At 37.5% G+C, this 14775-nt stretch overlaps 1 protein-coding gene across 6 annotated transcripts in view; it reads right to left on the bottom strand.

Annotated features, from left to right (window-relative positions):
- DGKI (diacylglycerol kinase iota) overlaps positions 1-14775 on the bottom strand; it is a 197241-nt gene that overhangs the window by 52360 nt on the left and 130106 nt on the right. For all 6 annotated transcript variants that reach the window (XM_068190843.1, XM_068190841.1, XM_068190842.1 and 3 more), the window contains 3 exons: positions 11682-11782; positions 2081-2160; positions 159-203 (listed from right to left, as the gene is read on the bottom strand). In XM_068190843.1, coding sequence (XP_068046944.1) covers positions 159-203; positions 2081-2160; positions 11682-11782 — 226 coding nt within the window. The remainder of the gene's footprint in view (positions 1-158; positions 204-2080; positions 2161-11681; positions 11783-14775) is intronic.

Here is a 14775-nt window from a genome sequence, read left to right as displayed (position 1 = left end):
ACAAAACTTTTCCAAGAGAAAGCAGAACTAGCTTCCAATATTTAAGGGTAAATCAGATAATCAGAAATTATTCTAACTTATGGGTTCAAATGCAAAGAGTGTCATTCCCATTTTTAAACCTCTTTCTGTTCTGATACTAAAAGGAAAATTTTTCTTACCTGGTAATGAACTCTCTGTGTAGTAGAGGTTACTGACTGTAGGTCCTAGCAGGAGAATGAAGGACATGGCAGTGATGAAAAAGATTAAAGCAACAACAAAAGCTGTTTGTAGTTCTACTATCTGAAGTGGTTGGGCAAACACAAATCATTTTGCAAATATTTTTCACTGGTTTTAAGCATATGACGCAAACTCCACAAAAAAGTCAAGGAAAGCTCACTCAAAGTTTAGATTTGTATGCATTTGACCCAAAAAAAATTGTTTCAAGAAGAGATCACACTAATGTATCTTTATCAGGTTAAAAAAAATCTATTTGTCCCAAGAGAACTACCTAAATTTACAATATCAGCAACAAAATTAATGAAAATAAGCCAAAAATCTTTAAGACACTTTTGCAAATATTTCTGAGTGATTAATGCACTAAAGAAAATCACTGACAGTTCTCTCCATTTTAAGACAACCTCACTCCAAGAGGGTCATATCAGAATGATCCTGACATTTAACAGGGTTCAGGCATCTCATTTATTTTAATAGAGATTTTGTCAAATAGTTACAGCACATGACATAGTCTACTAAAGAGCCTGGCCTGCAGACCACTGCCCTCCAGCAGCATTCAAATTGGCAGAGCTCAGCAAACCTTGGCATCTCTACTCCCAGCAAATGGGACTGAGCCAAATCAAGCACACATGCAAAAATTAGTAGAAACCCTGCAAAAGGTTGGAGAAACACAGTTCCTCCACAACCACTACGGGTAATTCAACCAAAATATCTAGCTGTGCTTCCTTCAGGGGTTGTAGCTAAAACTGCCTGAACTCAGTGTGAGATCACATTTCTAATCTAATGAGATCATCATTATTATTTCACTGTAATTTTCTGTACTGGATACTTCAAATATGCACCACCTTACAATATGGATTTATGTCTGATAATAATAGCCACACCCCAGATCTGAATGTTCAGAAATGCATTTGATGAAGGGAATCCTGATTCAAATGCAAAGATGTGAAAGCCTGAAGTGAGGTACTAAGTTTCATAGTCAGACTGAAAGTGTGGAGTCCCAAAATCTATTGGAAGTCAATGGAACCCAAAGAGTTCAATGGAAGGGATGAGCTTCATAGTTCCTACATAAACTAGACCAAAAATTTATAAATTCTTATAAATGTCTATATATATATATATATATATATATGTATATATATATATATATATATAGTTTATGAATGTAATGTCATCAGACTTGAAAATGTTATTGAAAGCTATCACTAAGAGATTGAAAAAAAAATCAGAGACAAAACATTAATGAAAATCCATTAATTTTATCTCTAAAGGCGTTCACATTTAAAATTATTCGGGTAATGAGGCATTTGGAGTCTGCATTTCCCAGAGTGCATTGTAGAATGAACTCTCATGGGGCAAGTTGTTCAAGAGTAAGAGCAAAAGTATTGTTAGCTGCATGAACACCCATTTCTGTGTCTTTGAAAATATCTAGTTGATATTTGCTTTGTCTAGTGGTGTCTCATATTGCTCCATTATTAGAGAATGGCATTTACATAATTAGACCCCCTCAAATGCCACAGTGTTTATCCTTGCATAACACACTTTCTAATCCATAATTTATGTAATTTCAACAAGGTATATGGAAAGTCCTGGTATTCCATTATAAATTAAGGAGAAGTAAACACACCCATCCACTTCAATTCTGTTATCATTTAAAAGGAATCAGTATGACTTTTAATTTCCTCTTTAAGGACTATTTTTCAGTCCTTTTATTATCATATCTTAATTCTAGAATTTTGGTTTAAATGGTAGGCAAATTGCAATACTCTTGAAATGTGGTTGTTGCAATTATTAGACCCCGGCACTCAGAACAGAAAAAAGCATAAAATAGGCTTGTGAATGACACCTGAATTCACAGAAGCCTCACCTCTTGCAGTCGGTCGATGTACATACGACAAGTCTCCAAGTCACAATCTCCTCGTACAACTATGATTCCTAGGGGAATGGCTGAAAAAGTCAAAAACAAAGAAAAACCTCTTTAAATGAAGTCTCTTGAACTGTAACAGACTTGCAATGGTTTCTGATTTTTTTTTTTTTCATATCCTCATGAAAGTTTTCTGCTATCTAAACCTTAACAGTTATGTAAAAGCAAGAGCATACTATTCATCATCAGTTTCACCCATTTATAATTATCAAATATTTCATTTTCAACCACCTTTCATGGTTTCATGAAATAAGCTAAAACATATTCAGTTAAATTGAATACTTCATTTTCAGATCTGAACATCAAATATTATCTGTAAAACAAAGGAACATACCCCAGAACAAGAGTTATGGGAGGCACCCTTGTATCTTGAAATAAGAGTGATATTTCATTCTCAGAACTCAAAGTCTACAGGTTTAAAGCAACGGAAATCACAGCCTGATTTCAGGGAAAACTATCCAACACCAGGTTATTTTTTATCTAAGGCTGCTTTTAAATCAAAACAGATATTATTCCATTTACACACAGAATTGACACATTTCCATATTTAGTCAGATAGAAAAAAAAAAAAAGATAACTTCCAAAAATAGAGCAAAAATTTTCAAGTTAGGGCAAAATTTTTAATAACAGGAGACTGAGGTTTCCACATTCATTCTGTTCTTGCCATCAAAAAGAGTCCAAAACAAAATCACAAAAAGAAAAAAAAAATAATAAAGAATACAATAAAAGAGAAAAAAGTGAGCCCACAAGAAAGGTACCAAGAGAGATACCTACTAAGATCTCATTAAATAAAAAGAAAACAAGTGAAAACTCTTGAGTGCCTGATTTTGTGAAAGTGAATCACTGAATTAAGTTAATTTTTTCTCCCTGAAGTGTCTTTAATCAAATAATGGCCAAAAGATTTATGTGAGCAGCGGGAAAGATATTTAAATCCTCACATGAAATATTCCAGCAGCAGAACAGAATATCAACTCATAAACAATTTTGATAACTGGATAATGAGCAGCAACATAAAATCACCAAGGTTTCTGAGATAAACAGAAAACACAACGGTGCTGCAACCCTTCCTGCTGTTGAAAAGAAATTGATTAAGTGGGAGAGATGTATTTAAATACTTACAAGTTCTTCATTCTGATAAGAAATTAAGATAGTGCTAAAAGATATTGGGGAAGAGAGCTCCTATTTTTCTGGTCCACCAAAGCCTGAAGCACAAAGAGGAGCTCAGTGCTTTGCAGGGAGAAGAGCTGGGGAGCTCCTACTGCAGTCAAGGTCACTGTGGACCTCAGAGGCCAGCACAGGGCTCAGCAATGCTGCCAGAATTGTGTTTGGAAAGCAAACTGAACAGTAGACGAGCTACAGACCCAGGAAAGCGGGAGGCAGGGAAAAATGCTGGAGCAAGAACAGTAACATAAAGAAGGAACAGGCAGGAAGGAAGAGGTCACACATGTCCTGAACAACACTGACATCCAATAGAGATGACAGTCCCCCTGCACATTTTCAGAAAGGCCAGGTGGAAGCAGTGCTCATGGAGACCTCTGAGATTCTTTCACTTCTTTCACTACAGAACAGAGACTGAGGCACAACTGAGTGGAAGGAGAGTCAGAAACAGCTTCAAACACTCCAGTGCTCTGGGTTACAGACTGATTTTCTTTGCTTATTGTTTACTATTGCTTAACCTGTTTTGGCAGGAGCCCCTTAAGCTCTTTGCAGAGACTTCTTAATGGCTATCTAGATTCAATTGAACAGATCCCTTTGCAGCCCTAACTGAAAGAAGCATTTGTTAAATTCATTTATAGCATTAAAAAGTGAATTGTAGCAGACATGGCTACACCTCCAACAGCTACAGAGCACTAGACAGTTACAGCACTGGCTCACAGACTGTCACCACAGATTTTTTCTCTCTTCTATACACTTAATGGGGAGTAAAGCTTTGACCGGACAAAAAAACACAGATAACAGGATTGGAATCCTTAACTATCACCATTCCTGACAAACCAAAAGAGAAGGACCTCGAAACATCTGTAATTCTAAAGAAATCCACCAATTCCATCTAAAAAGAAAAAAGTAGCATGCAATAGGTATCTTAATGGTGATACTTTGTGAGTCTCATCTAATGATTGAAGAAGTACTGATCCACAGCTTTAATTAAATCATGTGATACTGGTTCTTAGTGGTCAAAGAACAGTTCGGAAATTCTGGGCTGCGTGACTTTGTCCTTAAAAAGAAAAGTGCTGCCCTTACTCTTTGGAAATCATGCATTAGCATGATCTGTGGCTTTTGGGGTCAATAGCTAGCTAAGGTGTAATGTGTTAGGTGGGTGTCAAGGGTCCCATTCCATATGGATCCTGGCCTTTGAAAAGCCTTTAAAGTCATTACTGGGTAACACTATAGTGTATGCTAAAATGTTGCTTCCCAATTTTTGTTGTTGTTTGTTTGTTGCTTGGTTGGTTCCTTTTGCAAGGCTCATTTGGCCTTCAGCAAGGAAAACGTTCACAGCCCTGATTTTTATCATAAACCACAAGCAATCAAAATGCACAGTCAAGACTTACAAAGTGCTTCACAATAGTTGCTGTTCTAAAACAAAAGCAAATGCTTAGTGATTGATAATGGGGTAGAAACTCTGGGGTTGCTGCTCATTCTACAAATAGTGCAATACCATGCAATAGAGGCAAAATGAGTTAATTTATGATAAATCAGTTAAAGGCCAAATCAACACGCATAGCAGACAGTAATATTGTGGGCACTTTCATCCAGGACTAAAGGAGCGTCTGCATTTGCTGTGTGGATGAGGATGTGGACAGAACTGTGCTGTGGGGCACAGGGATTGCTGGATATGCCAGGAGAGAGGTGGGAGTGCAAACACTTACACTAAGAGCACGGGCGCTACAAAACAACTTTCCAAGTACCCACACACCGTCCACTCCTGTGATTATATGGATAAACCCACACATGTGATAATGTCAAAAATAAGGGATAGTCTCAGATCATGAGCCAAGCTACAGCACTCAAGTGCCAGATATTTTTCTCCTGAGGTGCCTGCTCTTCTGGCCACTTGCATCCATCTCCCAGTTCCTTTGTGCTCCCTGGATGATGAAAAAGGATTTTTTCCAGGCAGTTGTGATGAGCAGCAGTGCAAGAACACCAGGAAATGAGATAGGCAGACCGTTGCTTCATAATCTGAACCAATACTGCAGAAAGGCTTTTGTTCCTAGCAACACTAACCAAAACCAAGGATCAGCAGGAGGAAGGTTAGGCAGATGCAGCAGTATGGCTAGCCTGGTGTTCTAATTAACTGCAAAATTAGGAGTGACTTTCTAAGTCCTCATGAAATTAGCTATGGAATTTATAAACAACAAACAAATCTTCCACCTATTAAGTATCCATTATGCTGAATACCTAGAGCTAGTGAGCTCTTTAATAGTATTGAGGACACAAATGAAGGAAGCCCAAGCATACTTATATATATTATAAAATTCAATTAACTTACCTGTTTATTTTTATGAAAGGTTTCAATTTGTTATCTTTATACCATGATTAACCCACTCATATCCTAAACAAAACAGCCTTGAGAGAGAACATTACAGTAGATGTGAATGCCAGGAAAACTTATTCTGATTCTGACATACCTCAGGGGACTGGGGAGATTACACATTGTGCTGTAAATGTTTAATGTAACAAATAAAGAATCCTCACTACTGAATATGTCATAAGAAAGCCATTTTCCTGAAGGGCTTCCATTGATATTAAGAATATGAAGGACCAAGCAAATACATGGTAGAGAATTATAAAATATTCAGGCATTTATGTTAAGAGGTTTGACTTTCACCAGTATAGTTTTCATAAAATTGAGTTTGTACAAAAGGATTTTCTTACCACACAAATCTAAGCCACATGTCTCTTCAGATCCCTTCTGCTTATTATACTGAGAAAACTCAATACTCCCTAGGTTTATTGGCTACTAGGTTTTTTAGCTCACTTGCAAAATGCTCACATATAAGGAGGTAAAACAGGTTATCAGATTAAACCAGACCATGTTTGAAAAGTCAGGCATCCCTTCCAGTCTTTCAGTGATTTTTCCAATATCCTGCCAAAAGGGAAGCTGCCCAAGTCAAAGGAAGAGAGAAACAGCACCAAACACCACACAAAAAGCAACAGATTATTAAAAAAAAAAAAAAATTGAAGAGCTGGGAATTGAAGCTGGCTGGGAATGGATATTGGGACTAAGAGCTGACAGCAGATATCTGGACTAACAATTAATAAAGTATTTAGGGTAAAGAGAAAGAGCAGGAATCTGCACTGTGAGGTCTGCAGAGAGACACTAAGGCAGGAAGGATGTGTGTGGGATGAGTTATCCAAAAGGGACAGACAGGACTGAAAAAGTAAGAGGAAATCAAATCAGAAAAGCACTGAGGAAACATGCAAGTAGAATATGGACAGAACAATCTCACAGAAAAGCCTACACGAGAAAGGCAAATTACAGTGTGATTTCCTGGAAAGTTTAAAAAGGAACTTAATAGTCTTGCTTCTCCCCACTTCCCTAAATATAATTCTTTTTATAAATTTATAAATTTTATATAAATATAAATTTTATAAATAAAAATGCCCATTTCTTCTAGTTTAAAGAAGATGACAAACTTAACACGTGACAATTTCCCACTAGCTCAAAAGGCAGAGCACTGCACTGAATATGCCCTGTGAGGTGTCAAGACAAGGTAGATTTAGATTAGATATTAGGAGGAAATTCTCTACAATGAGAGTGGCAAGACAGTGGAATGGGTAGCCCAGATAAGTGGCAGATGGGAGAGTTCAAGGTCGGGGACTTTGAGCAGCCTTCTCCATCCCTGGGAGAGTTCAAGGCCGGGGACTTTGAGCAGCCTTCTCCATGCCTGGGAGAGTTCAAGGCCAGGGACTTTGAGCAGCCTGCTGTAGTGGAGGAGGTCCCTGGCCAGGACAGTGGGTTGGAACTAGATGATTTTTAAAAATCCCTTCCCACTCAAATCATTCTATGATTCTATAACCTCATGATACAAAATATCAATGGCTTGGGTTTACTCCTTCCCCTAACCTCAGACAATAACTTCCAATATTTAACTCAGTACTGACTTTTAATACTCTTGCTTTCACTTTACTGGGAAGCTTTAAGCAATCCATGCAACCCCTCTCAGTTTCAGGTCTTATGAAATCATCATGATGAAGAAATGCCTAAATTAGCTACTGTGTACAAAACACATACTGACAAAAAGTTGTTAGAGCAAGGCACTGACTTCTAAGCAGAGTGAAGGTAATGTCGTCATTTATGGAGCTTCTACCATGTGCCCAAGGAAATCTCCTGACAAATACATGCCCATTGGTGCATCCTTTACAGAATGAAGGAGAAGGCTTGTAGTTGCACAACCTGCCTCATCTGAATCCATCCAGCTCAAAATTGTTTCCCAATATAAGCACATTTCCTTCGTGGCTCATCAGGAAGTCTGCTCCTTGCTGACTTTTATATTACATACGCAGGATATAAATACCAAGTCCTAAGTGTTGGCCCTTTCTTACTTAGCTAGTTCTTCAAAATCACATGAGCTAGTCTCCAAATTAGCTTCACCTGTGACATACCTAAGTTTTAAAGAGTCATAATGCCTTTGACAGATCAAGGATTCTAAATGCATTTCTGGTATGAAGAAGCTACAGTATCACTGTACATGTGCACATCACAATATTGTCACTCTGTGTACCCCCATGTATCTGATAAGAACTCCTAGGATGACCCCAAAACCCTCAGGTAATGCACACATACTAGAGGCACGCACATTATAGACATATAGCTACAGATAATCAAAGAGACAAGAATTCAAGGTTAAGATCCCATCTTGTTACAGCATCATGCACACACACACAGCAAGGAGGCTGCACAGAAAAGGATTGTTAGGTTACAGACAGTCCAATCATTAAACACACAGAACAAAATTTTCTCTTAAAATTTCTTTTGAGTCTATGGTGCTATTTTATTCTAGAGGACATAAGGAGCAGCTGCCTCTGTGTAAAAGAAAGTATGGGACACCCAGGGCTGATAAGCTCTGGAGTTATTTCTGATACTGTCATCACTGCAACTGGTTATGATTCCTCCTTAATCTTAGTGGCACTGAGAAAGCTAAGATTATTCTCCATGGCTAGGGCACACACAACAAATTAATGGTAGTAAGGGCTAACACACCCTATTAAAAATCCCACAACTGTTCAGTTACTGCTTATGGTGAGATATTTCACTGATATGTTTTTATGGTGTAAATCTGGAATGGCATTGCTAGGAACAACTAAGAAGCACTGAAGATCACTAGCTAGCTTATGTTTGGTTTGTTTTTTGGTTTTTTTTTTTTTTTTTTTTTGTTTTTTTTTTTTTTTTTTTAACATTATTCGTTTCTGCATATGCCTCCCTTGTCAGGAAATTCTTAGTTATATTGGAAAGGAGAAAATAGGGTGTCACACAGGAAGATTTTGCTGTCTTAAAAACAACTCAATTGCTCACCTACAGTGTTGCTTTGGCTCACATTTTCCTGCTATTACAGGAAGCCAGAGAGAGTGCACACAAGACAAACAGGCAGCAGTGGCAGAAATAAATTCTGTCCACCTAGAAACATCAGTCCACCTCACTTCTTGAGTAAGATAATCTTGGTTGTGGTCATTGTAATGACCACAACTCTCATGTTGGCCAGAGATGGTGAAGCTTGTGACTACAGTGACAAGTGTTTAGGACATCAATAAGGAGCTGTTAGAAAAGACAACTACATTTGCAGTGAAGAATATTACAACATAACTAAACTGCCAACATATATGCCTTTCTTAAAATGCTGCATCAAAGCATTCATCCCTCCTCACTGAAGGATCAATAAGCACCCTCTGTACCATCATTAATCATCCCCCACACAATACTGAGATGCTGACAGGAGAAAAGAAGGAGCAAGGGGAAGGAAGAAAGGGGACAATTCAGAAACAGCATCTGGGTTAAATGCCAGCTGCATTGACAAGAAAAGTAGAAAACAACAGAAGGAGAATGAGCTAAGGACAGTCATGCCCTTCAAAGGACAAAATGATATTCTTTAATTGTTCTGGAGGCTCTCAAAATGAGGTGTCTACCTCCAGCAGAGTGAAGATTAATCTTCATGGAACAGTTTGTATGATGAGCTCCTCTATGTCAGGAAGGCAATCTTGGGTGAAATAGTTGATAGATTCAAATCAGTATTTCAAGCAAACAAGGGGAATGAATGTATTTACTGTGAGTTAAAATGATCCAGATTATTACAGTGAGGTCAGAGCTTTCAAAACTGTATTATGGAGACACGTAACAGGCAAAATCTATAAGAGGTTCTTTGCTATTTTTCCTTCAGGGGTAAGTCCTTATTAACTGGCTTCCTTTTCCTGTTCAGATTTCTGTGAGATTCTGCTTTGCTCTTAAATTATTTGGGGGTCAAACTGTTTTTAACCCTTGTGGATGGAGAATGGATACTAAGTATAGCATTCTGGATTCAGTTGTAGGTGTTCTGCCAAAGCCTGAACAAGTACATAAACTTGGTTTCCTGGCAGCATGTAGTGAGACATCCACACACACACAAGCTACAGTCCCTGCTGAAGGAAACCAGCACCTCTTCAGTAACAACTCCCCAGTAGAAGAGGCATTTAAAGTTATATAACCAGAGAAGCAGGCTTATGACCACCAGTGTATAGTGTAAGTTACATGCCCTCTCACAGGACATTCCTACTGCAAAGGCTAAGGTGAAGTATCTTTTCTGGTCTCTTTTAGGATAATGGGGATATTAGCTTTCTCGTATTCTTACAGTAGGTAACAACAGTAATGCACAAGCACTACTGGGACAGTTAAAAGAGGACTGGTAGGAAAAACAACTCAGTGAAAAATATCTGGGGAGAACAGTCCAGTCCATCTGTGTTATATTATCATGGTAGACATGCATTAACTTCAAAGATACAAAAGGGTTTTATTACAAATGGCCCACCAAAAGCAATTATTTTAACTCTTGATGAACAAAGATCTGGTTTTTGAATGATAACCTCTTAAGCACACTCCTAGTAAGTGATCAAATCCACATGAAATCTAAAACCAAGATGTTAGATCAGTTGCTGGCATTTTCTTATAATGTTATCATTATGAATTTTGGCAGGTGACAAATAACATAAATACACAATTACCACTGCAGGGACAATTATGTAAGTCGCATATTTTGTGTCAGAACATGTAATGGCTCCTAAGAACAAAATACATGCTAACTACAGACACAAAAAATTTTCATCCATACTCAGGATGGATGAGTATAGCTCTCCTCAGATGGGAAACCCTCAAATGAACCTAGTTGTTCTGACAGAGTTGGGGAGTTGTGTGTCCAGTGTGGCCTGAAATCTACTCAATGTTAAACTCTCCATTTAAACTTGAAGCAAGTTCTCCTCCAGTAAGGAATAATCCTAATCCTGTTAAAATTCTTCTCAGTCCAGTGAAGAAGGCTTTGATTGCTTTAAATATGACTAAAATCCACTAACTTCATTTAAGGCTGTCAAGACCTATATTAAAATTTAAGCTGTTTCAATTCTTTTGCTGTAAGGAGAGATGGTAGATTGAGGAGGGGTGGGACTGGAAGAGTGAAATGGAAAGAGTTTAACTATCTTCCAACAATAAGATAAGCAAACCAATTAAAAGGATTGTCATCCTGTAATTACCAGAGCACTCTGTATTGCAGAGGGAACTGAAGCTCTGTTGCGCAACAAACACTCATGCTTGTAATTTAATATGAATAATGAGCCAGATGCAACACAAGACTATTAAATTGTTATCACAAGCAGCCCTGTCCCTCATTGATTAATGGCTCTGCGTGTCACCAAGGAAAGGAACTCCATTTTTAAGTTCAGACTGTCATCATCAATGTTGCCAAAGCAACCACTGTCTGCTTTTGACTTACCCCTAAACACGGCAATTAAACCATTACATGAGGAAACAAAACCGTGATTATTCTCTGAAATGAAAAACTGAAGGCTGGTAAAGAATAAGATTGTGGGCAACCCAGATTTGTTCACCAAGATAAATGTACCTGTGCAAGAACCATGTTCCAGGTCAGTGCACATTCTCAATATCAAATATATCATGGTGTCCCACTCAGTTTGAAATCTGATGCTACTCATAAAATCTGTTACCCTTTCATATACTAGAAACCAAGCAGGACCAACAGCAAGACATTAATAAAAAATACTCAGTGTGAAAAACACTTATTTTACAGTAAATATAATCAGAGGGCAGAAACATAGTTAAATAGGAAAGCAGGTAGAATCTCTATACATGATCTTTATGGAGGATATTTATCTAGAGAGAACACATTTCTACATATGCACATAGAGATGAGCACACTTTCTATATTACTCATCCAAAAATGTATGCTTGACTCTGTGTTTGGTGGTTTTTGTTGTTATTTTTGGGGTAGGGGTTGTTTTGGTCAATGTAAGATTTGTACAGAATGTTCTACCAAAAGCAGCTACAATCTGGCTTCTTCCAACTTACAAGCTTCCCGGAGCTTTTCCTTGTCATAATGCAGCCCCTCGTATTCTTGTAAATTAATCCTGTTCACTCTGATCCGCAGGCGATCTGGGATGGAATGAGGGCTGCAAGAAAAGAAGAAAGCTTCTTAGACAAAGTGTTCCCTGGAAGAGCAAAGGAAAACAGGATATGAAGGGATTTCAATCTTCCCTGAAAGAAGAAAATGAACAAGCCTCTTCAAAAGTGGGCCAAGTCCCCACAGGCCTATTCCTGCATTTAAAATTATGACTTTCTACTGCACAACAGCATAGACATTACACCTTAAACAATAAGCAAGATCAAGAATCCCGTTTGCTGTTTGCGTGACCTGAAACTGCAAAGGTTTTTTCTGAGTTCTTACACCCCTATGTAGCTACCCTGCCCTTCTCCAGTTTGGCTCTGTGTAGATTCCCAGAACCCTACCACAGCCAGTAGATTGATCTGCCAACCTGAATTTCAAGACAGAGAAAGATGCTTCTTGGGAATTATCTCAGAACAACCTCTGCCCATGAGAGCATCTACACCACATTACTGAAGGATCCTGATCCAGCATCTCAGGTCTGAGAAACAGTCAACAAAAATGTGGCTAAGAACCAGATTTTGAAAATTGTGAGTCTAATACTGGACTGGGAACCCAGAAGGACTTTTAAAAGCAAGTAACAGTATGGCAACCTCACTTCTATAGATTTTAGTCCAATTTAGATACCTCAACTACTGATATTTTTGAAAGACTCAATAGGTCAGTATCTAGAAATTTTGTGTTCATATACTTAATATGAAATATCCATATAAATATGAATAGAAATTTGTCCAGAAAAGCTTTCTTTTTCATTTCACACTAGTTTCTACCTTAACATAATCTATTATTTGTTTTTTTAAGCTTAGCTAGATTGTATGCAGATTAATTTAGCCACACTTGCATCTTCCATTTCTAAAGAAAGACAGACAATCTGTGTGTGATAATGCACGCAGCAAATGTCTGTCCTAAGGGAGCTCAGCCCCAGGTCAGTTAAAAGTAGATTACTCATTCTGCGCTTTTACCAAAAGACTGTCAATATTTTCTGTTTTAATCTTGGTAGTACCAGGACTCTGCCTACAGCAATATTGACTAATTATATATATCTATAAATATATAATACATACTGCCTTTTCAAAGTCATAATGCTGTGTACTATCATAAATATACAGTTTTGCTTCTTTCTTTGTCTCAGTTTTAAACTATTTGATCTATAGCATTTGCACTGCTAGCGAAGGACAAGGCACATCTCACAAATGTTACCTGTGCTACCTCATTTCTAAACACCAGTTCAAACGTGAATTTCCTTCACTAATGTCATCAATTAATCAGTGGTAGACTTATGTCCTATCACAATGGGCCTCATTTCAAACTCATTATCACAATGAATAATCTGGGTATCTCATGAAAGCAGGAGAGGAAAGACAGAGAAACAGGATGACCTCACACCAACATCTGCCAAACCTTGGCTGATTGCCTCCCTTCCAACCTACCTGTGAGAACAGGATGGTGTTTGGACACCAAGGGGAGAGAAAAGACAACACTGACTTCTGTAGATTTGCTGACTCACTACCTAATGCCATGTAAGGAAGAAAAACAAATGTTATTTCTTCTCTTGAAGCCAATGGCAATCTACTCCATGCAGAGTATCACCTTCAAATTAGTCCTTTCACCTGAAAATAAGTGAACAAGTTCTTTTTTTCTTTGCTTGCAGCTGGAGGAAGAAAAATATCCAAAACTAACAGCAAATCTAGAATATATTTTTTCTTCCAAGAACCACACACACACATTCTCCAAAATTCTCTTTTAATTAGAAAATATTTAGGAGGACACTTCCCATGCTTTTGCAAAAGTATAATTTTTGATACATAGGTGCATTGTATATCGCTGACTTTGCTTCTGCAGGAGCAGCAAGCACGCCATCTAAAGTGTGATGTATTTTCTGAGGAGAAATAGGAGCAGGTCCAGTGTAGGAGGGCCATCAACCGGCAAGTGCCAGAGCTTGGTATTCTGTTCTGCCCTCCTCTCACACCATTTTTATAAAGACAGGCTAAAACCACGACTTATACAGGTTGTGTGCTAAAACATACAACTGGAGAGAAAGAGAACTTGGCCTCTTGTCCATTTGAAAAGTTTAGCTATCTTAGTGAAAAAAAATGCAACCTGGAAACAGTAACTTTCTACAGAAAATTAACTATTACCAGAAATAACAATGCCAGGAGTTCCTTTCTACAGGGTAGAGATTTATACACTTAGCCAGGTCCAGTCACAAGTAGCATATTCATAACACAAATGAACAAATCTACACATTCCTAAAAACATGTGTGTATTGACACATACACAAAAGAGACATTTATTCAGTAACTGAAGCTTGATGGTTTTGTTCATCAGTTCTTTGCAAACACTCTTTGTTCTCTTATAATAGTCATTGGCTGACACACTGTGTCATTAAATTTTATTACCTATTCGAAATAAATTTGATTCTAAAACTCACTATTTGAATATTCATTTCTTATGCTATCAGACTAGCAACTGACACCAGGGTATATTGTCCTCATCAGTCAAACTAATTAACTCATTCATTCACAAAACTATTTAAGGCAGCTGAGCAGAATACTTCCACTATTATATAGTGGAATGTATAATAATACTTCCATATTATTATACAAATAGATCAATTTGTCTTTGTTCAGACATACTCAGTATATCCAGAAACCAGAAAGATTAAATACATAAGCATGTCCATGTAAAAGCAAATAACAGGGTGATGACTTATCACTGAACACAAACATTAGTACAGTATTAAGAGAAATAGATGTCTCTGAATACTGTGTAAAACAACTTGCTTAACAGCAAGGAGAGGAAGAAAAGCTTTCCACATAAAGCAGAAATTTATACATAAATCTGAGGAGATTTCTGCACTTTAATTCAACCTAAATTACTTAAATTACTTACCTCGTAACAATTATTTTTTTAAATGGTGTATTACATAGTCAACAAAAAGTATTTGAAAGTACAGATGAATGAAGTCCATTACCTCCTAAAGAATCTAATTAAGAACTC

Source organism: Anomalospiza imberbis, chromosome 5 (genome assembly GCF_031753505.1).
Source record: "Anomalospiza imberbis isolate Cuckoo-Finch-1a 21T00152 chromosome 5, ASM3175350v1, whole genome shotgun sequence".
In the NCBI taxonomy this organism is placed as follows: domain Eukaryota; kingdom Metazoa; phylum Chordata; class Aves; order Passeriformes; family Viduidae; genus Anomalospiza; species Anomalospiza imberbis.
This window is presented reverse-complemented; position numbering and strand designations above follow the sequence as displayed.